Source organism: Myodes glareolus, chromosome 11, assembly GCF_982192425.1.
Source record: "Myodes glareolus chromosome 11, mMyoGla1.1, whole genome shotgun sequence".
Lineage (NCBI taxonomy): Eukaryota > Metazoa > Chordata > Mammalia > Rodentia > Cricetidae > Myodes > Myodes glareolus.
This window is the reverse complement of record NC_142036.1, coordinates 72,635,705-72,659,196: the sequence shown is the minus strand read 5'-3', so window position 1 is coordinate 72,659,196 and position 23,492 is coordinate 72,635,705. Positions and strand designations below refer to the sequence as shown.

General features: G+C 40.0%; 1 protein-coding gene across 3 annotated transcripts in view; it reads left to right on the top strand.

The window, feature by feature from the left end:
* The first annotated feature begins 331 nt into the window (after positions 1-331).
* The window catches only part of G2e3 (G2/M-phase specific E3 ubiquitin protein ligase), a 41,901-nt gene continuing 18,740 nt past the window's right edge, over positions 332-23,492 (top strand). Inside the window, exons 1-7 of one of the 3 annotated variants that reach the window (XM_048415375.3) lie at positions 332-539; positions 1,743-1,859; positions 10,106-10,146; positions 12,226-12,323; positions 14,551-14,652; positions 21,442-21,566; positions 22,232-22,397. In XM_048415375.3, coding sequence (XP_048271332.3) covers positions 10,110-10,146; positions 12,226-12,323; positions 14,551-14,652; positions 21,442-21,566; positions 22,232-22,397 — 528 coding nt within the window. In that variant the 5' untranslated portion in view covers positions 332-539; positions 1,743-1,859; positions 10,106-10,109. Of the gene's footprint in view, positions 540-1,742; positions 1,860-4,109; positions 4,258-4,431; positions 4,536-10,105; positions 10,147-12,225; positions 12,324-14,550; positions 14,653-21,441; positions 21,567-22,231; positions 22,398-23,492 lie in introns of those variants that run through there. The other 2 variants (XM_048415374.3, XM_085697677.2) reach the window with 2 other exon arrangements.

The following is a 23,492-nucleotide window of genomic DNA, read 5'->3' as shown; positions in this document are numbered from 1 at the left end:
ACTGGGGCAAGGTTCTCCAGAAGACAGTATATGCTTTAAATAAGTGTCCAATACATGATACAGTTTATCTGATAGCCAGGATTCATGGGTCCAGGAATCTAGGGGTAGAAAAGGGAATATTCTATTCACTATCATCCCTGTGATCCACTAGGAAGATTTTTGCTTCCTGTTCCCATGACCTTAAGTTTTGCTGGCCTAGAAGTTTTAGTTCCAGAACAGGAAAAGCTCCTGGCAGGAACCACAATAAACATTCCATTCAACTGGAGCTCAAACTTCCCTCCGGCAGCCTTGGACTTCTGATGGCCCTAAACCAACAAGTTAAGATAGGAGTAACAGTATTAGAAGAGGTGATAACCCCAGATTGCCATAGGGAAATGGGATTTCTCCTCCAGAATTGCGGTAAGAGAGATGATGTCTGAAGTTCAGATCCTTTAGGGTGTCTCTTGGGTCTACGATGACCTTTGATTAAAGTCAATGGGAAGCTACGCCAGCCTAATCCAGGGAGGATGACAAAGAACACAGACTCTTCAGGAATGAAGGTATGGGTCATTTCTCTGGGAGGAGTCAAGACCTACTGAGGTACTTGCCAAGCGTGAGGGAAATACAGAATGTAGTTATAAATACCAGCTAAGGCCCTGGGAACAGTTGCAAAAAGTGGATAATTGTCTTGAGTGCTTCTGTTGTATTTTGTTAGTAATGTGTTAGTGCAATATTTTTTTCTTTCCTCAATTTCTTTTCTTTTCTTTTTTTGAGACGGGGTTTCTCTGTTGCTGTGGAGCCTGTCCTGAAACTCGCTCTGTAGACCTCGCTGGCCTCGAATTCACAAATATCCACCTGCCTCTGCCTCCCAAGTGCCAGGATTAAAGGTGTGCCCCACCCCTGCCTGGCCTCAATTTCTTTATCATGTGATATAACATCAATTAAGAGACTATCATTGGTTATCATAATTAAGTTTGAGATCCTAAAAGAATGTCCTTCACAGGACATTATCACCTATTCTAAAATTTATAATGCAATTGCGGTTGTATGAAGGGTAGTTATATTATGTTAGGCATAATATAACCTAGTTAAATATACAATGTGCTTGCGATTGTACATGGACTAGCTATGTTTAGTTGTTATTATTACCTAATTATTGTGCCACCCCTATTGTTTTTCTTTGGAAGTTAATTGACAAGGGGTGGGTTTGTTTTTCTTTGGAAATTAATTGACAAGGGATGGGTTTGTGATGGCTCTACTTGGTTGTCAACTTGACTACTTCTGGAATAACTTAAAACCCAGAAATGGAGGGCACACCTGCGAGGGATTTCTGCTTAATATGAAGTGGGAAGATCTAGTTCTAATTGGGATCTTTGTTTTTGTTTTCTTTTTTTGTTTGTTTTTTTAAAATTTATTTATTTATTATGTATACAATAGTCTGTCTGTATGTATGTCTGCAGGCCAGAAGAGGGCACCAGACCTCACTAAAGATGGTTGTAAGCCACCATGTGGTTGCTGGGAATTGAACTCAGGACCTTTGGAAGAGCAGGCAATGCTCTTAACCACTGAGCCATCTCTCCAGTCCCTAATTGGGATCTATGAAGTAGAAAGGCAAACCCTTAAACCAGTTCTTTAGCCAAAATCTAATCTGAGCCACACCTTCTGCTGGCAGCCTCCGTAAGAACAGAACAAGGAAGCTTTTGCTGTTTTCCTGCTTGCTCTCACCTTGCTAACAATTCCATTCCTTTACTGTTATTTTTTAGGATTCCAGCATATACTGTAGACCAGCTGAGATGTCAGCTTTGTGGACCGAGAAACTACTGGATTCTCAGACTTTCTGCTCATAGCCTGCAACTGTTGGATTAGGTGGAGCTCAGCCTGTAAGTCATTCTAATAAATCATATATATATATATGATATATATATCATATATGATTTATATATATATATATATATATAAAGAGAGAGAGAGAGAGAGAGGTTCATTCTATAAATTCTGTTAGTCTAGAGAACCCTGGATAATAACAGGGATCCAGGGAGCATTTTTTTTTTTCTTGACAGTGCCAGAGGTTAAACTTTAGACAAGCAATCTATCACAGTGAGAAACTGGGAGTTCCCTGGCTGGGAGACAGGTAGGGGGCGGGCAGGCGCGAAGAGGTAATAAAGGCAGTAAATTTCCAACACAGCGGGTTTCTTCCTCACCCTCCTGACTTGAGACAAAAACCTGGCAGCTTAAAACAATGGCTTTGTAGGTTTCTGGCTCCCTCCAGCCGGTCCCCTGGTGATGGCCTGGCTCAACAAGTTCAAGGCAAGATCACAACATAGTACACAACAGCTGTGGTCCAATCAACCATCCCATCCTTCGTCCAACTGACTGACCAACTCTACATTAGGTAGAGGAAAACTCTTCTGAGAAAGTTGTAATAAGCCAGCCCCAGAGAAGAGACGTAATTTTTTGCTTAGGAGTCGAAGTCCCCTATTCTGCTTTCCAAAGGGCCTTTTTCTCTGTGTCTTCACATGCGTGTGTTTACACACACACACACACACACACACACACACGCACACACCGTTCTTCAATAGCTGATTCTGTCTGCCGCTGTCTGTGGTGTTTGCTGACATTTCTCTGATGCTATTTGTTGTTTTCGAGATTTTCCTGCCTTCTAATTCTTTAGCTGGCAAAGAAAATGAACCTATCAAGACCTCTAGATTGTAGCAACTGAACTAGCTCCACAAGAATATTGAACTTTGCCTGAAGGTTAGATTGAGGATTTTAATTCCTGTGAGAAATAAAACTTCCTGGAGAGAGGGTGCAAAGGTTTGCAAAATACGCGGGAGAAAGCATAATTCGTTTCTGCATTCAAGAACTACATATTTAATGAGTTTGTAATATTAATGTGGAACATTCAATAGTAAAACAGGACTAGCAAAATTTGTAGCTGTATTTTTTTTTTACTTTACATGTTTGGGTGTTTTGTCTGCCTGTATATACACCATGTGTACATAGTGCCTGAGGAGGCCAGAAGCAGCTAGATCCCCTAGGGCTCTTTTTTTCCACGTTGTGAGCCACCACGTGGGTGCTCGGACTTGAAACCACAACCTGTGGAAGAGCAACCAGTGCTTAGCTACTGATCCAGCTCCTTAATCACTGATGACTGAATGGAAACAGGCTGGCCAACTACGATTTATGCACACATTCCTTTAAATACGTGCTTGTTTTCGTCTACAGAACGCCTTCCATTTCTAACAATGTTCCTTTGAAAAGCAAAATTGGCAGGGTCAAACACCAAGCTCACTGCCAGAGATAACTGGTACGGTTTGTGGTTCCATCCCTGCATATGCACGTACTTCCAAAGAAACGTCTTATGGTCCTTCCAAAGTAGACTTCTTGGTATTTCAACATCGCTGATCTTCTTTGAACTTTGAACATCTTCAGTATCAGTATATCGAATTCTAAAACATCATTTAATCTTTCTTTATTGGTGGACAGATTATTTCTCATTTCCCACTGTTAAAAACGTTACACTGGTTAACAAATAACTTTGTACCTCCATGCCAGGTATCTAGAACCCATGAGTCTGGATTCTAGAAATCCAGCTAATCTTTTGTGTCTTGAAAGACACCGACGAAAAGCTCTTTGGGGAAATCAAGTTTAAATTAGTGCTTTCAGGTATTAGCTGTTCACTATTGACCCCAGGTCTAATGTTTTTCCCCTGCCTAAAGGACCGAAATCCCCGTGGAAGTTTCTCAAACCTCTCAGATAGTATTTCCTTCAGAAACTCCAGACATTTGGGACTAAAAAAAAAAAAAAAAAGAAAATCATCCTGGCTCTCGCAAAAGGGAACCGACACCCCAGGGCCAAGCAAGAATTCTCCCAGGACAATAGGGAACTGTAATGTAAAAGAATCCCTGACAGGAGAGGGCAGCCAGCATAAGCATTCACTCATTAGCATGGGGTATGCTGATTTTCAATCCCAGCCTGTTGGGGGTGCCCGGAGCCCTTGGCAGGTCTTCGGGACGAACTCGCCGGCATCCGTCCCAGCTCACACCCCGCGTCAGTTCACCCCAGAAGCCACGGCGCAGACGCAGCCCCTCCTCCTTCTCCCCATTTCCACGGCGGCGGGGCGGGGCGGAGCAGCCGTGCCTTCCGGGTCGCAGGCGGAAGTGGGCGAATTTGAATTCTGCGAGCCGTTGGATGGGGCCGTGCCGGGTGGGCGTACGGCAGCTCAGCGCTAGAGGCGGGCGGTCACGCAGCGGCCCAGGATCATCTGCTCTGCGCCTGGTGAGGACCTGGCCGGGAGGGACGGAGGAGGGTCCCGGGCACGGTCGGCCGGGTGGGCGGACGCGGTGCGGGCTTCTCTGTGCCCTGCACGCTGCGCACTGGCGCAGCTGCAGCCCCGAGCTGCCGTAGGTGGGCGAGCTGCCCTTTATTAGTGAAAGACAGAAGGTAGGGGGCGGGTGGCAGGGTGGGATGCTCGACGTGGCTCCCAGTGGCTCCTCAGACCGGTCCCCCGCACCGCAGAGAAATGACAGCCTTGAAATGCCTCGTGGGGATTTAAGGTGAAATCTGAGTCTCCTTTGTGTTTCAAACCCGGGTATTTTTCTTTCACGCTTTGACAAGTCTCGTGTACCGCAAAAATCTGAGCCTCTTGGCTCATTTAAACTGGCTACAGTAACAGCGGTGGCTCACAGATGTTGGTTTGCTAACAATGGGGATGGGGGGCTAGCCTCTCCGCCTGCCTTTTCGTCCTCTTCATTCATTGGCCGACTGTGTTATTATCGAATTATTTTAAGAGGAACTCAAGAATTGAGTTGTCGGGCGTTTTTGTTTGGGTTTTCTTTTTGTTCGTCTTTTATGGCGTGCTGGACTCTCACAAGCCCCGACGAAAACTCATACCTTTTTTAATAGCTCAGATGCGCACGGTAAATGTAAACTTTCAGTATTTCAGATGTATTGAGGTTCTAAATTTCGCCTTGCTGAAATATAGTTAGTTTTTGTGATGTGTAGAAAAAAGATACATAGAGATCATTTTAAGGTTTTTTTTTTTAGCAAATGGTTAGTGTGTCATCAAAACGTATAAATAAATATCTTTTTAAAAGTGCCACTAACATCCAAAATAAAATAATTTCTTCATCCTCCTCCATCCTTGCTAATGAGTGTTGTTTTCAGTGTTCACCAGGAAGAAAAAAAATAGCACGATCCTTGAAACCGTTTTTTTGTAAGGTTGCCACAAAGATACTGGCTCCCCTTTCCCGAAGATTGCGGACAAATCTGCGAGCTTCAGACATGCTACCAGCAAGTGCCCTGTTCTAGATTTTCTGTGTCCTAAAGTGCTTTTGCTCCCAGGCTCTTCCTTTGTTTTTCTTTTATGTCCACCAAGAGATGTCATACTTACTGTGAGCAGACTCCTGTGAAGGGCTCGGTGAATGCTGATGCCTGCAGATTCTGACTGGTGGACTTGAATAATTGCGTTTTAAGAGAACAGTTAGTCTATTCTGCCAGAGGTTTAGAAACACGGTCTTCCTAGAAAAGCCTGGTAGTGTTGCTTAAAGATGTGCAGCAGGAACCAGACTTCTTGCTCAATATCTCCATCGCTTCTACCTCAGCTGTGTGACCTTGATTGATTCCAGTCTCCTCGGTGTAAAATGGGGATACAAGCCTTCCTTGTGGGATTATTGTGGGAATTCAATGGATCAGTCCATGTGTACATGTAAATGAGAACAGATGTCTAAAATATAGCTACTAAACTTGGAACAGTCATATGTTTTTTTTTCCTTAACCTTTAACAGTGTCTAGGAGGGTACCGACAGTCTTCAATAAGTAAACAAAGATTCAGTAGTTCTTATATAACTAATTAAAGATCGAAACCAGATTTAACTAAGAAATTAAGTTATTTTGTGTGTGTGTGTGTGTGTGTGTCAGTGTGCGTGCGAGCGTGTGCACGCACTTGCTTTATGGAGGTTGGGGCATTATGATCCAATATGTAGAGACCTGAGACCCTGTTTCCTGGGGATTGTCCATTGTGAGACTCAGTTTTCTCCTTTTCTACTCTTAGTGGCTAGAGCCTTCACCAGCTGAGCAATCTTCCTGTCCTGAGATAAAATTTTCTGCAAGTTTCATAGAACGTGCGGTGGTTTCCCATTTTCTCCAATATATGATCCCAATCTCCACTTTCTTTAAAAAACAACAACAAAAAGAACTCTGCAGCCTGGCCGCAGACTGTTTTCAGGTGATACACAGTCTATAAACAGCCAAATTTGAGACATACTGCAGACCTTTCAAATAAGAAAAAAAGATCATCAATATGTGTTCATATTTATGACCTATTAGCTGTTTTATACGTATTTGCTCACTAAGCCTGATAACATTTATTCTCCCTTTATTGAGATGAACTGAGGCACCAAAATATTTTATAATTTTCAAATGTGTTTTATATTTGATGCTGTTTGTGAAAATGAGTGATGTGCAGTATAACTAAATAAAGAGTTATGTAGACAGAAGAAAGACAGAAAAGTTGGCTCTTCCTGACCACCGTGCCCACACTCTTCTGTAAAAACCTTTCCAATAATGTTGGGCTATCCTTCTAAAGACCGGGGGCAGGGCTATCTGGAACGTCAGCTACCCCTTTCTGCGGGAAAGGTGGTGTGCGTTTTTTAATCAGAACCTGTGTACTTTAAACAGTCCAGATCGTCCACATGATTTATTTCTAATTGAATTTTTGAGTTGGAATACTACAAGGTTTTGGAGTGGAAGTTGCAGAGATCCTTTTGGGAGGTAGGATGACATTAGAATCCTGAGCGGTGGGCATAAGTGATCCAGTCAGTATGTAGAGACCTAGGGAAGCTGTTTGCTGAGGGCCATTTGTATACGAAAATCAGGACACACTGGTACCTTGATTCATTTTCCTTTTAATTTTAAAGGGATATCCCTAATACAGAAATTTATCTGGTGATTCAGTTTGTAAGGGGTGAACATTGTCCTTCTTAGGGATTCAGTTAAACACAGTTTAGTGATCATATTCCATTGTACAAATGTGCTGCAATGTTTCAATCTGTCTTTGATGCATATTTAGGTCATTGGGTTTTTGGCCATTACAGAAAAAGCAACTTGGGCATTTGTATGCAGGAGCTATGCTTCCATCCAATATTTGATAGAAATAGTTGTACATTTAGCATTGTAAATATACAGGTCAGTGACAGTGCATTTATGCACTATAGCCATCACCTCGGCCTAGTTTAAAAGAATACCATATCCCACCAGGTAAGGTGGCCAAGTTTTCATCCTAATGAGCCCCCATTTCGTAGGTCTCAGTAATTTTTGTTTTCTCTGCTGGTTACTCTGGCTAAGAGTGTCAATCATGTCGTTTCCAAGCAAATCATTTCTTTGAGTCTTTCTGGCTCATATATTCATTTTGTTCTGTTCTTTACTTCCGTCTGCTGCTTTGACACATAGTCTGTTTTTCTGAGTCTTTGAAGTGCGTTATTGAGTTCTCTCTGGTTCTAATAAAGTAAGCATGCCTAGCCATGAGCTTTCCTCTGCCTTTCCTGTTTCTTGCTTAGGGACTAGAGACTCCCACAGGCCTTGAGCCATGGAGCTAAAGCCTGTCCTGCTTTTACTGTTTCTTAAAGGTTCTGATAAGGTATATTTTCATTTTCACTTGATTCTAATTTTTTTAATTTGAATTTTTAAATTTCATCATTCATCAATGATCTCATGATTCAGCTTCATAATTTGTGATTTTTTTATTTTTATTTTTAGCTGTTTTAGTCTTCTTTCATTATGATCTGATCAGATGCAAGAAATTATTTCTATTTGTGGGTTTTGGTGATCTTCCAATCTTTAAGAATAGTCTGTTCTTTGTTATTATACTGACTCATACACACACAAGCAAATTAAACTCGCTAATTGTTGTTTAGCATCTTACCTGCGAAACTAAGAAATCTTTCCTTTTTTGTAAGATTTCTTTATGTATACGAACGTTTTGCCTGCATGTGTCTGTGCATCACATGCCTGCCCGGTGCTTGTAGAGGAGTTAAAGGACCTTGTAAGCCATTTTGTGGGTGTTAGGAACTAAACTTGGATCTTGCTCTTAATTGTTGAGCCATCTCTCCAGCCCCCTAGCAAATCTTAATACAAGTTAACAAAGACTTCCTTGTTTGTTTTTTTTCCCCTAGGAATATACGTTTATTTTTTGAGACAGGATCTCATTGTGCAGTCTTGGCTGGCCTGGAGCTCACTGTGTAGACCAATCTAACCTTGAAAGCCACCATCCTCTACCTCCTGAGTGCTGTTACTAAAAATATGCACTATCATGCCCAGCCAAGATGTACTTTTAGAACTCAGGTTTAGATCTGTGATCCCGTTTTTGGCTTTTGGCGGCATGATGTTATTAAGCACCAATCACATAGGTCAGGGCATCAGGCCTTGCTTGCTGAAACACCAAAGCGGGGGTAAGATGTGGGAGACTCAGAACATCTCTTTACTGTGGCCCTATGGAACTTCGTTAGATAGTGATTTCTCAGAGAAGGGAAGAGTGATGGTTTTCTAAGGCTGATACGGGAATGCTTTGAGATACAACTAAAAATCTGTGGGTGGACTTGTTGGAAATAAAGCGGCTCAAGCCTGTAATAAGTAGTCTGTGGCAGGCCTGCAAATTGGATGTCATCTTGTCCAGGTTAGTCCCTTTCTCAGGGTAAGGTGAAATGAACCTGATGATAGAGCATTTGTCTAACATTTAGGGTGCCTGGGTTCTCGCCCTCATGTGAGAGGGAGGTCCTAAATCTGGACTTAGAAAAGGAAAAGCGTATTTCAGGATCAAGGAACTAAAATTCTAATGTTAAAAGTGTGAACTAGAGCTGATGCCATTGCCGCGCTGGGGACACAGAGGCAGGTGGATCTCTTAGATTTCAGGGCCAGCCAGGGCTACATTGTAAGACCCTGTCTCTAAAATAAAAGTATAAACTATACAACTGATATAATTTCTTCAAAATGTCAACTGTTTGGGTAGTTGTTTTTACTTTAATCCTAGGGGGGTAAAGTCACAGGTTAAAAAAAATAGCATAAGCAACTTGTGTATACCCTGTATCATTCATTTGCACGGACTGACTTAAAAACACAGTATTCTGATTCTGCAGTAGAATTACAGAGCAGAAGAACCAAACTGTGAAAGTACTGGTCTCCTGCTGGGTCTATTGCACCTTTAGAGTAATGGCCTTGATACGACTTGAACAACTAAAGTTTGATGCTGACATACACTGGGTAATCTTAGGCTAACTAGCAGTGAACAGGAATACACTGGGTAATCTTAGGCTAACTAGCAGTGAACAGGAATACACTGGGTAATCTTAGGCTAACTAGCAGTGAACAGGAATACACTGGGTAATCTTAGGCTAACTAGCAGTGAACAGGAAACCTCAACTTTTTTTAAAAAAGAAATTTAGGTAACATGACTGTTTAGAGTCAGACCTTTATGACATCATTCACCAAGAGAGATTCCTTGAGTCTTTGTAGTAGGAAAAGACTAAGAATATGTAACCACAGAGAAACTGGGATCTCGTTATAAAGAATTTGTATTCTAGAATTATTATATAGTCATACATACCAGTCACATTGAGCAAATAATGATTTGCAGCACACTGGATAATACGGTGATGCTACCCTCAGAAAAGGGCTGGGACTCTCGGTGCTGTTTTATGTTTTAATAAACCCAACAGTTAGCAGTAGCTGACTGGCATTCATCACATTTGGGATAGGATAATGTTAACAAGAGGACTTTAAAATTTTATTCTTATTGGTCTTTGGTTTGTTTTTTTTACCAGTACTTTAATATTTATTTAGGAATATGGGAATCCAGGCAGTTCTCTGTTAGGTAGAGCTTTCAGGTGCGCTGCAGGGCATCCAACAATCCTAGTGTTTGTTTTAATAATTAAATATTCTTTTGAGTGTAAAAGAAATCCTCAAATTCTTACACACTTCTTGATCTCTATTTGTTCTAAAAAAGTGAAAATTAATTACTGTACTTTGCATGAAATGATTAAATATGACTTGATTGCAATCGTGTACTGATTGAATTTTAAAAAATGGTTAGAGATTTTTTGAAACTAAGATATTAATGTTCTTACTTTCCTAGTAAAATGAATGAAAATAAACCTGATGACTCACAAAATCTTGGTAAGTAACTGTATTTACAATATTTTTATTACAATAAAATCCATTTTGAATAATATCTAGCCCTAAGAATGACTATTCTGATCATGCTTAGTCAGTATGTTCTATTATGATTATCTTCATTTCCACAAACTGAATTTGCTACTCGAGACATTTTTTTCAAATTTATTATTGTATATATTATGTGATTTATCACATAAGATTTGAATCTGTGAAAATTATTGTTTAATTTTTTCATGGTTTTTCCTTTGATAAATGAGGACATTATAAGCAATAGACAAAAGTCTTAACATGAAAAGGAAAATTTCTTGTTTTACAGCAATCTCCCCTGTTGACACATAGTTGATTTCTTTATTATAAGCCATATCTGTTGACTTGCTACTGTGAATGATGAGGAATCCACATTATTACTCTGTATACTTTTTACTCCCGCTAGGCTTTGTGGGGCTTTTGTTTTGTCCTGAGACGGGGTCTCACTATACTTGTCCCTGACTGCCCTATACCTCGCTCTGCAGACCAGGCCAGCCTTGAACTCAAAGAAATCCACAGGCTTCTGCCTCCCTTGTGCTGGGATCAAAGGTCAAAGGTGTGTGCCATCATGCCCAGCATTTTTTTTTGGGGGGGTGTTTCCGAGACAAGGTTTTTCTCACAGAGATCTGCCTGCCTCTGCCTCCCGAGTCTTGGGATTAAAGGTGTGCACACCACTGCCTGACTTTTTTTTTTTTTCTTTGAGATGTGTCATCTCACTGAATATTGAACTTATCCATTTGACTCAGCTGTCTGGGAAGGGATCCACCAGTTTCTGCCTCCTTGGTATAGGAATTTTGTGCAACTGAGTGTGACTTTTTACGGGTGTTAGAGATTCAAACTTAGGTTCTCATATGTGTGTGATAAATATTATACCAAATGAGCCTACTCTCCAATTACCCTAATATCCACCCTCTTGACGATGACTTTTAGTCTCTCTGTTGACTCTACCTTACTTTGAACAAGGAAATTTGCTCCTATCAAATTCTATCTCCACATAACCTTTGTCTTTTCTTGCTGTGCCTCCTGAGTTATACCAGCAATGCCAGTAGTTTGGAAATTATAGTGTACACTTGCTAAATATACCCCTACTCTGACTTGATTTCCCCTTGGATGAATACCTCTGGTTTTTAATTTAAATCAGTGTTCTTAATAGAAACCAGTATTTATTCTGGTAAAGGTAATTTTAGCAGTAAAAGTATATTGGAAGTAGCACAATTTTACTGAATTTTAGTCTGCTATAAAAATGAATGCTTAATGGAGCATTCGGGGCCTTTATTGATTCGAGGTCTTTCTGATGTATTGGTTACGAATGCACTTCAGGGCCCTCCAGCAGTCAGTTTTTGTTTTCTTGGGTCTTCATGAGCATGTCCATGGGTGCACACCTGACCCCCTGTGTCTGCAGTGTCTATGTGAGCTTTTGAAGACCCTTACTCTTGTATATATCAGTCCTCCTTCACTCCTTCCTAGTTTTTTGGTCTGTGGATTGCTTGCCCTAGACTTCTGCAGCTAATGTTCTTGTTTTAACCTTAAGAGGATTCTGATGCTGGCAAAACAAACAGGCATTTGACACCATCCCTTCGGGAGCTACCACTTAGATCAAAACATAATCACACTTATTTGAGAATGAGGTCTGTATCACTTTCTTTGGATTATCCTCTAAAACCATAGATGTGAACTACCCAAGACCCTTATCCAGCTAGACAGAATTCTGCAGCTGGGGGTTTGCAGTAGTGGGTGAAGTATTTGCTGTGCTTGTCTGAACGTCTGAGTTCCGATCTCTAGAACTCACATGAAGTTTGCATGGTGGCACATTGCTGTACTCCTGGTGTCCCTACAAGGGGATGCGAGGCAGAGACAGCACTGCCTGGTGTATGCAGCAGCTGATGGCAGAAGGTACCCTGCCATAAGCAAACTGGGAAGGGGGAGCTAAAGCACCGAGGTTGTCCTCTGACCACCATTCACACGTGGACACACATCAAAGAAACAACAATTCTATAGATTAGTTTGTAATTTTAAGGTATATCTTTTATTTTCCTACTTTTTTGCTATTAGCATGTATTTTCTGCCGAAAAAGTGATGACTGTCCCAATAAATACGGAGAAAAGAAAACTTACGAGAAATGGAATTTCAGTGTCCATTACTACTGTTTGGTAAGTAGACGCTAGTTCTAGAAATGTGTGCTAGAGAGAAAATAGATGACACTAATTTCTAAGAATTAGATACATCACTTAGCTTCTGGAGCTTTTCCATATCTATATAAAATGTCATTTTTATATTGGATTTTAAGGTCCTGAGATTACTTGGTGCATATAAAGACTTATCCTTACCTGTTTTATCTTTCTATTAAAAAGAAGAAAATGGTTAGATCTCTAAGGGAAGTACCATTTTACCACTTTTTGTTTCCTTTGTTGCTAGTGATATGACTCAGAAAAGACTTGTTAGACGGCTCAGGGAGTAGAAGAAAAGTATTTTATTTCATAGAGCACCTGGAAGGAAAGATCATTAATATTAGTAGAAAAGAAATAGGCAGTAATAGGATTTGCTCAGGGGGAGAGCAAAGACTTCACTCATAGATGACTCCCCTTTGTTTCCCTTCACTCTGCTGTCTTCCCATTTCAGAGAACCTGAAATGAAGCAAGTTCCTGGTACCTTAGACCATTAGCTTGCTATGGCTACATTGAAACCAAGTTAACTCTTTGTGATTGCTATAGAAATTATTCAGAAACAGAGAAAAGCAATATTTATTCTCTGAATAGTTTTGGCTGAATCATTAATGTGACTCCAATTTAGATGTCGCCCAGATACATTGAAGGCTTTACTAAGAAGCTGGAGGGTCTCCCTCCAATGGCCGCTCATATGCTTTTAGTCATAGTTCCTTGTAGCTCCTTACTGCTAGGCTTCTTAAAAGGACTGCTCACGGTGTAGCGTATGGCGGAGAGGAGAGAGAGACCTAGATGAAACCATCACCTACCTAGTCTTCATTACCACCATACTTCTGCTCTATTGTCTGTGTTACATCCAAGACAGTGGTTGTTTCAGGTGCTGAGCTCCAGGTGCTTTTTCTGTTGCTGTTTTGTGTCCTGAGCAACTTGAAGGAGGCGGCTGTGTTCTGGCTCCCAGTCCAGCCTCAGTCTGTCATGGTGGAGAAGGCACAGTGGCAAGGCTTGAGAGCCGATGAGCAGAGAGAATACACACACACAGAGTCTCAGCCTACTTGTTCTTCAGGATCCCAGCTGGGGAGCATTACCACTCCAGTGCGCAGGTCTTCCCACCCACGTTAGAGCTGCCACCATAATCGTCCTCGTTGACACGCAGGTTCTGTGACTGACAATTAGCACCAGCCGCTATACTCTAGGACCTCAGTATACTGGTAGATTCGTCTAAGAATCTAATCATTTCATACTGTGCCTTAAGAGAACACAAAGTTAGCATTTGAAAATTTCCACCTAACCTTTTATTTTTTTGTTAAGACTTTTAGAATTGTTTCTTTTAGTCGATATATGATTTCTTATAGCTAGCTAAGTCTTAGACAAATATGTACTAGTTGTATTTCAGGATATTATTAAGACTAAAACTTTGCTAATTTCAAACTCTGCTTTTATTGATGTGTTTTATATAGCATATTTACTAATATTAAAGTTTTATTTATAGCCTGACTTTTAATATAATTCTTCAAAAGAGTACTGTCTTAGTCACCGTTCTACTGCTGTGAAGAATGCCATGAGAAAGGGAGCTCTCAGAAGAGAAAACATTTAACTAGAAGTGTATTTTCAGTTTCTACGTTTAGTCCATAATCATGGCAGGGTGCATGGTGGCAGGAAGTCAACGGGGTGTAGAGAAGTAGCTGAGAACTACCCCCTGATCTGAATCCAGCCATGCACTTGGCTTGGGCTTCACAGCTCCCCCCCAGTGACACACCCCCTCCAATGCGGCCACGCCCCCTAATCCTTGTAATCCTTTCAAATAGTTCCACTCCCACATTGACTAAGAGTTCAAATTTATGAGCCTATGAGGACCATTCTTATTCAAACCACCACAAGTGCTGATCCTAGACTTAGCCTTATTAAAATTCTATTTTGTTATGAACAGTATGAAAATCCTTCTACACTACAGTGGACTAGACTGCCGGGGTGTGGCTGAAAAGGTTCTATTGGACTGAGATGTTCATTGGATTGACTGTTCCTTCCTCTATGCCCCACCTCCACCCTCTGTCTGTTCTGAATCAGTTTATGTGTATATACTCTTAACATGCAATGTATTCAAAGTCAAGTGGTGTTAATTGCTCTTATTGGTCATGAAAATAATAGTAATGTGTACATTTATTAATTCCAATGTTGTTTCTTGGAGTGTATTTCCTAATTGAGAATGTATTCATAGTTAATGTCAAGTGGAATTTGGCAGAGAGGTAAAGAAGAAGAAGAAGTTTATGGCTTCCTAGTAGAAGATATCAAGAAGGAAGTCCAGAGAGCTTCTAAACTGGTAAGTCATTGTTTTATTCCTTACACTAAGTTCCACAGATGTTGCTAGTGTTGTCCTGGAAAGTTTCTTTTATCAGTTCCTGTACTAGAAATTTATGGGTAAGGTATTTTATTCTAGTGGATATTTTTATCAAATATAAATTTTGATAAAACATTTTTATATTTTTGTAGAAGAAAGTCTAACCTACACTGATTAAAACTTAGCAGTAGGGAATTGCTAGTCATCTTTTTTGTCATTTCGTTCACTTTTGGTTTTATTGTTTTTGAAGTAGGTAGGCCCACATGCTTTGTTCTTAGTCTCTTTCCCCCAAACCTTCTTGTCTGCTTTCATTTATTCCATTAAAATTACTTTTATTGGCATATGTTAATCATGCATACATTGTGGAATTTTGGTACATACATAATGTATTTTTATTGTATTGGCCTCCCTTTCCCTCTTACTCATGTGGGTCCCTTTCCACCAATCCTCCTTTACATTCATCTTCTACTTATTCTTGTTTTTCTTGGTTATCTACTGAATTTTATTAAGATTACATAAAGCATCCCAGGTAAAGTTTATTTACAGGAGTTTGGGCTCCTTACAGTGGTATTACCACAAAAGAAAATGTTCCTTCCTCCTACTAACCATTAACTGCCTCTAAATACTCAGAAACGTATCTAAACTCCCTAGCTGCCATTATCCGCCTAAGCAGCGCAGGGCATTGGAAGACGTATGAACTCTTCTGTCACACTGTGGTGGGATGTTGACAGACCAGGCTTGTGTTGTGTGCTGATGGTCACAACTGCTGTGAGTGCGAGGACACGAGCAATGCCATGTTCCAAAGGCACCATTGTGCACAATCTCCGTCCATCTTATGTCCCCAAGTTCTGTGATATTCCCTGTGCCTGCCCCCCTCTGGAACTATCTCTCTTACAGTTCCTGTTTTAGGGTTACTATTCCTGTCATGAAACATGACCAAAAGCAACTTGGAGAGGAAAGGGTTCATTGGGCTTATTCTCCCACATCAGTGTTCATTCAAAGAAGTCAGGATAGTGACTCAAAACAGGGCAAGAACATGGGGGCAGGAGGTTCCTGCAGAACACTGCAGGAGTCATGGAGGGGACCTGCGGGAGCATGCTAGCAGGAGGTAAGAATTCAGGGGCCAAGGAGGATTGCTGCTTACTAGTGTGCACCTTCTGGCTTGCGGCTGCCTGCTGTTTTTATAGAACCCAGCATCACTAGCCCTGAGGTGGCCCCGCCCACATCAATCACCAGTTAAGAAAATGCCCCATAGACTTCTCTACAGCTTGACTTTTTTTTTTCTGGAGGCGTTTTCTCCTTAGGTTCCTTCTTCTCTAGCTTGTGTCGAGTTGACATGACAGTAGCCAGTCCAGTTCCCTTTCTTTCATTCTGTCGCTTTCACATACTCTAAAATGAAGGATTTGCATGTAAGAGAAAACATGCTGCGGTATGTATTTGCATGCTGCATCTTAATGCAGTGGTTTCCATTTCTATCCATTTTTGTGCCAATATTATAATTTCACTTTTATGGCTGAATAAAATTGCATTGTGTATTTAAACCATACTGTCTTCATCTGTTTGTGAATAGTGAGAAATACATGAATGATACTCTCTTTTATATCATGATTATTACAGCAGTTTAGTTCTGCTAACCTGCAGTCCTTTAATGCAGACTCTACTCACCCATGTACCTCAGTTGCTGAGACTGGAATGATGTTAAGGTAGAAATTAGACAACTGTGTAGACTGGTAATTTTTTTTGGCTCTGTAACTCTCTTTATGTGTCCTAAATTTAACGTCTTGCTTGTTCAGTTGTTTTTGAAGCTTCCATATGATAACTATGGTATCTGCAAGGAAAAAACTAGTCTGTATTTGCTCTGAGTTGAAATAATGGCAGTTGAAGACTGAAAAGGTGAAAATACGAGAAGTTCTGAATGTGACACTTGAAATAATAATTTCTATAGTGAACAGCTTAGGAGATGTGATAATTTATCATTTTTTTCAAGTGGGGGCAAAGAACATTAAAATATTCAGGAACTCAGAGGTTGATACAAAAATGCTGAAGACATCAGTTGAAGTACAGAAAAAGCCTTTGATTGGGGTTCCAAAGTCTTGAGATGGAGGAATGTGTGCCAGATGTGAAAATAAGGTGGATGGGAAGATAAAGCAGTGTCTTTCATGAAGGCTTGCAAAGGAAACATACAAAAAGCATTTATTTTAGTGGAGATAGTCACTTCTGTTGGTGAGTGGTTGGCATAAAAGGAGTTGGTGAAAAATAGAGTATCTAGGGCTCTAGAGAAACGCTGTGTGGTGGTTAGCATGAGCCAAAAGATCAAGGGTGTTGTAGGAGTTTCTACAGCCAGCAGTCTTTAAGTTACCCATCCACTTGGGCATGGCCAATTATACTATATATGCTGATCAAATCACACATTCATCCTCTCTTCCCGCTGAGGGATTCGGTTGCTTTCCCCGTTCGAGCAGAGGACTGTGATCTGTGAGCCTACCCCTAAATAAATAACTCTTTATTATAATCAGTTCTGAGCTAGTGTGGGATTTTTTTTTTTTTTAACATCCATCTTCCCAAGGGAGGGTGCTAGTATCAATTCCTTTACCTCTTAACAGCAAACTTGGAGTTAGGGTAACTTCCCTTGCATGTTTCTTTAGCTACCTATTTTCCTAAAACATCTAAATCCTCTGAGTACACTAGGCGTTTGGAAGCATTTTGACCTGAGCAGAAGTCCTCCCAGCTCCATGTACTATAAGCAGAGGTTTCTCACCCACCTGCCAGTTCCTGAATAACTTCTCAGACTTGATACTAATTAGAAATGTTTGGCTGATGGCTTATGCTTATTACTAGCTAGCTCTTATATCTTAAATTAACCTGTGTTTATTAATCTATGTATTGCCACATGGCCAAGGTGTTTTCTACATGTCTTTCTTCCTCTTGGGTGGCTGGTGTCTCCCAGATTCCACCCTTCTTTACCTGTATCTCTGCCAGGATTTTCCTCCTGGCTCTATCCTGCCTTGCCATAGGCCAAAGCAGCTTTATTTATTAACTAAAGAGAACAACACATTCACAGTGTACTGAAAGACCATCCCACAGCAACCTACCTTAGGATCCTCTCCAGGATTCCTCATATGACTGGATGAACCCATGAGTTAGCAGTGAGTCTATAATCCCTGAATCACTGACCATTATCAGGGTTTCCCAAGGTATGTTTAGGCTCAGATATATACTTGAATTACTGTCTTCTGCATGTGCCACTATTATGGCACTATTAGTGACTTTGGTCTTCTTTCCTGGGACTGTTATAAGAAATTACAGAAATACAGTCCCTCATGAGTTTAGAGTTGAATGTTACAAAGCATAGTGTTGGGATATTTGGAGCTTGCTAAAGATTATGAAGTGAATTTCTCCTGTATATTTATTCCCCTCCCTCCTGATGGCTGCTTGTAGCTTTTGATGTCCCTTGTTCACATTAGTGTAATCCCAGATCTTCTTTTGTCTTCATATAGCCTGTTTTATTAGTGTCTGGTGTAGATGGAAGTTTCTGTCCTACCTGGTCCCACAGGTTTATATTAATTATAAACTATTTGGCCTCTTAGCTCAGGCTTATTGTTAATAGATCTTACAACTTAAATTAACCTGTAGTTCTTATCTGTGTTTAGCCACATGACTTGGTACCTTTTTTCAGTAAGGTATTCTTACCATGCTTCCTCTGTGTCTGACTAGTGACTGACTCTCTGCCTTTCCTTCTCTTCTCAAAATTCTGTAGTCTGGTTGCCCCGCCTATACTTCCTGCCTAGCTGCTGGCCAGTCAGTGTTTTATTAAACCAATACAAATGACAAAACTCTACAGTATACAGGAGCATTATCCCATAGTACTTCCCCTTTTTTTCTTTTTCAAAACAAGAACCCTGAATCTAATCTCATTTGTTTAGCCTTTTTTCTTACCATTATCTGTTATAGGAGGAGCGGGTCCTTTTGTTTCATCCTACCCGGTTAGCTTACACCCGAAATAATCACACAGAAACTGTATTCATTTAAACATTGCCTGGTCCATTATTTCTAGCCTCTTATTGGCTAACTCTCACATCTTAGTTTAACCCATCTCCATTAATGTGTGTTGACACTTGACTGTGGCTTACCAGCATGAGTCTAACTGTTGTCAGTCTTGGGCGGGAGAACCATGGCATCTGCCACACTATCCTCCTTCCCAGCATCCTGTTTGGTCTACTCCACCTACCTAAATTTTGCCCTATCAAAAGGCCAAGGCAGTTTCTTTATTCTTATACAAATACAGAAGGACCTCCAACACCAACATCCATAGCAACTTGTAACACACGAAACAATGACAAACATCCATAATCCATTTTGGGGGAAATGTGTACCTAGTTTTCTATGCTACTATCTGATGATTGGGAATGCTCATAATGTTATGGGGACCCAAAGAAAATTTAGGACTACCGTCAAGTCCTGACTGGAGTATTCTGTGAGGCTAGATCCTCTCAGTCAGCAGCCTTGAAGCTGTTCTAGAACTCAGAAGACTACTGCAACAGAGATACTCTGAAATGTTGTTGGTTCTTCTGGGCTGTCTGTTCCTATTGGAGATTTTTCACGGGGTCTTTCTCGATCAAACCTTACTTTTTTTAACCCAGAACGAATCCACAACCTATCATTTCCTGTGGATACAAAAGCAAAACCTCTTCTCCAATGTAACATATCTTTTGGCTTAAATTTTGAAGTCAAGGCATCAAAATATATAGATTTGATTAATCCAGCAGCATTAATAATAAAATGTCTTTTGGCAGCTGTTGCTCCTTCCTCAGCAGTCAAGCAATTCAAAGACAACACAGTAGCATACAGCATCCAGATTCTCTGTGTAGTTTCCATCTCTATGTGGCTTTTTAAAACTCTAATTCTTTTATTTTTGTTTTTTAATTTTTGGTTCTTGATACAATGTTTCTCAGTGTATCTTTGGCTGCCCTAGAACTCACTCTGTAGACTAGACTGGCCTCTAACTCACAGAGATCCATCTGCCTCTGCCTCCCAAGTGTTGGGATTAAAGTGTTCACCACCAAACCTGGGTGCTCTATTTGTTTTTTAGGACTTTCTCTGTCCTTTTTCGTTTCTCTACCAAGCCTACATATACTTTTTTTAAACACTGTATAAACTATTTAGAAGGTTTTTTGACTTCATTTAATTATTTAGTCTTTATTGTATATCTCATCTTTTTCTGGGCGTATGAATCTTTAATCTACTAAACAACATGGCTAGGATTAGTGGCGACTTTGGTGGCAGGCTCCACCACTCCTTGACTTCCTGAGAGTCTAGTTTCATGGTAGAGGTACTGGTGGGAGACACATTTATTGCCACAACTCTGGAATTTCTAGGTCCATGCCAACACCAAGAAGCATGCTGCCAACTGCTCATAAACATCATTTAACTGTTTGGTAGCTGGGTCTCTTTAAAGAGCTGTGCCACTAATGCTGAGTCAGGAAGTTTCTCTTAAAGGAGGTGCGCCCCTAGCAAACAGAGCCTACCTGAGAAAATGCTGCTACCAAGAAATTGTGCTTGACTTTATTCTTTTGTGTCTAGAATCCCTTCTCAAACTCTCTCAGGTTTAATGTAGATGTATTTCCAAATGTTGGGTGTCATTTGTAGATGGAAGTCCTGTAGCCATTCAGTTCCAAGGAAATACACAGAGACTAATATTAATTATATAAACTCTTTAGCCTATTAGCTCAGGCTTATTATTAATTAGCTCTTACAACTTAAATTAACCCATAGTTCTTATCTATGTTTAGCCATGTGACTTGGCATTCTTTTCTTGCTTCCTCTGCGTCTGGCTGGTGACTGACTCTGCGTTTGCTCTTTCCAGTATTCTCTAGTCTGGTTGCCCAGCCTACACTTCCTGCCTAGCAACTGGCTAACAGCATTTTATCAAACCAATACGAGTGACAAAACTTTACATTATAGAAGAACATTATCCCACAGCAGTCTTGTGTTTTAAATCTGCCTTCATAAAGACACCAGTCAAAGGAGACCTTGAATAATTATGTCTGCAAGAACTGTGAACCTCAGTTCACAGATACTGGCTTTTCTAAATTTTAACATCCCTAGGTGAGCAAACCATGCCAATTTGCTTTCCAGTGCTGTAAGAAACACCATGGCAAAAACAGCCTGGAAGGTTTCCTCTATATAGCCCAGGCTGCCTTAGAACTTGCTCTGTAGACCAGGCTGGCCTCAAACTCAGAGATCCACTTGTCTCTGCCTCCCGAGTGCTGGGGTTAAAGGTGTGTGACAGTCATCCTCCCCGACTAGTGTATTTATCTAAATTTCCATGTCACAGTCCATGGTTGAGGGAAGGAACTCAAATAGAAACCTAGAAAAAGGAACAGAAGCAGAGTCCATGGAGGAACGCTACTTATTGGCTTGTTGCCCATGGCTTGCTCTGCCTGCTTTCCTATACAACCCAGGATTACCTGCCCAGCCTCCATAGGCTGAGCCCCCAGCGCCAATCTCTGATGGTGAAAATGCCCCCAGAGACTTGCCTACAGGTCAATCTGATGGAGGCGTTTACCTCAACTGAAGCTCCTTTTCTCTGAGGACTCTCACGTCAAATTGACTAAGAAGAAAAGTCCTACCCAGCACGTATCTTAGAACTTTCTCGTTTGGATTAGGATAGAATATACCACCACTTTGGCAATAATCTTCTGTCTCTCATTAACTATTTGATTATGCTATAGTACTGATAATTTTAATATTCTGTTTTCATATTTCTTTTAGAAGTGTGCAGTTTGCAAGAAAAATGGTGCTTCAATCGGATGTGTTGTACCCAGATGTAAACGAAGTTACCACTTTCCCTGTGGACTTCAGAATGAATGTATTTTCCAGTTCACTGACAATTTTGCGTGAGTTATTTAACTGTTAATTAAATATTAAATATGAGGGGCTGGAATGATGAGTCAGCAGTTAAGGAACACTGTCTGCTCTTCCACAGGACCCAGATTTTATACCCAGCACCACCCAAGTGGCAGCTCACAACTGTCTGATATTTCAGTTCCAACGGATCCAGCTTTCTCTTAATAGCCTTTGGTGCCACCTAGCCTGTAATTGGCACACAGATGTATATACTGGCAAAACACCTTGTAAACATTTAAATTTTTTTAAGTAAGAAAATATAAATGTTAAAGAAAAAAGGTAATTAAATAGCCCAAAGATATAATTCCCATGTAAAATTGCTTTTTAAAACTGTGCTAAATTCATAATACATACATAATATATATGTAAGGTATACATGATGTGTGTATGTGTATTTGTATACAATATTGTATGATGCATGATTTCTTCTTGAAGTTAATTCTATCTGATCAAACTGCAGAGTTGATCTACAGTCTACAATGGCCCCGAGGTTATTATTCATATCCAGCTTTCAACTCTAGAATGTACTAGGACGCACATTGTTTTAGATGCATTTGTAAAACAAAGGAATTTTCTCTTAAGTCTGTAAATTACAGTGTTAACTGATTTATGGTTTTCTCCTCCTTATATATTCTTAAATAATTTCCATTTTTAGGTCATTTTGCTGGAAACATCGGCCAGTTCAAGCAATGACGTCCAATATGTATAGAGACTCTTTACCATGTACCATCTGTTTGGAGTTCATCGATCCTATTCCTACTTACAGTGTCCTGCGAAGCCCCTGTTGTAAGAATGCTTGGTTTCACAGAGACTGTTTACAGGTAATGCAGCTTTGCTATTTTTGTCTCTATATTATAAAATCTGTTGCTTGCTTATTTGAATTTAAATCTGGTGTTATCAATGTTCTAGAATGTTATAAAATATCAGAATTCCTGTATTAGCCTATTTTACTATTTGGAGTTCTCAGTTTCCCTTAACAAATCTGTATTCGCTCTACTCAAATAAACAGTATAATAAAAACCAAAAACGGGGTCAGAGATGTAGTTCAGTGACAGATTGCTTGCTGAGAGTACATGAAGCCTCTGGGTTGAATGCGCCCTAGAAACCAGCAGAATACTAAACATTCATTGTAATTGTAATGTCTTTATTTGGAAAATTCTTAAATACTTTAAAAGCGATACCTATTATTTAGCATTTTATATGTAATATACATATATTTGGAAGTGTTATTAGACAAAACCATGCTAAATTACAAAAATTTACTTTTTAAAAATTGTTTTATAGAGCTGGGCGGTGGTGGTTCAGGCCTTAAATCCCAGCACTTGGGAGGCGGAGGCAGAGCTACCCAGAGAAACCCTATCTCACAAAACAAAACAAAACATTGTTTATAAAGCTTAGATTTTATTTTATTTAGTAAAGTAAAATGTTTCTGGTTATTGTCCTTAATTCTTTTGAAAGGTATTAGAGATTAAATTACCCTATATTTACAAAAAAAACTTAAAAGTACTAGAGTAATGAGGTATTGCAACTTGACTGGTTTCTGCCTTTTTAAAAATGTTCTCTTGAACGCTAATACTTAGGTTATTTAGTTAAAAGTGGTAAGTTGGAGCCTATTTAGTTGGAATGGTTGTAATTTTGTTAATTCTCAAATACAAATGTGTGTTAGTAGCAGAAAGTGCATTAATGAATGCCATCATAAAGTGCATTTCTTACTATTGATGTGGAAATTCCTTTTATGTGAGAGCCTTTTTAAAAGTAATTTTTGTTAAAAATTTGTGTTTATTGATGTATCTTAATTTTGTAAAGATTTGCTTTGTATCTGTTAGTAATAAAGCACAGAGAGGTCTTAGATTTGACCTAATGTTTTCATAAGTTTTAGTAAAGACTTCGTCGTTGAAAAGGAGAAGCACGGGGCT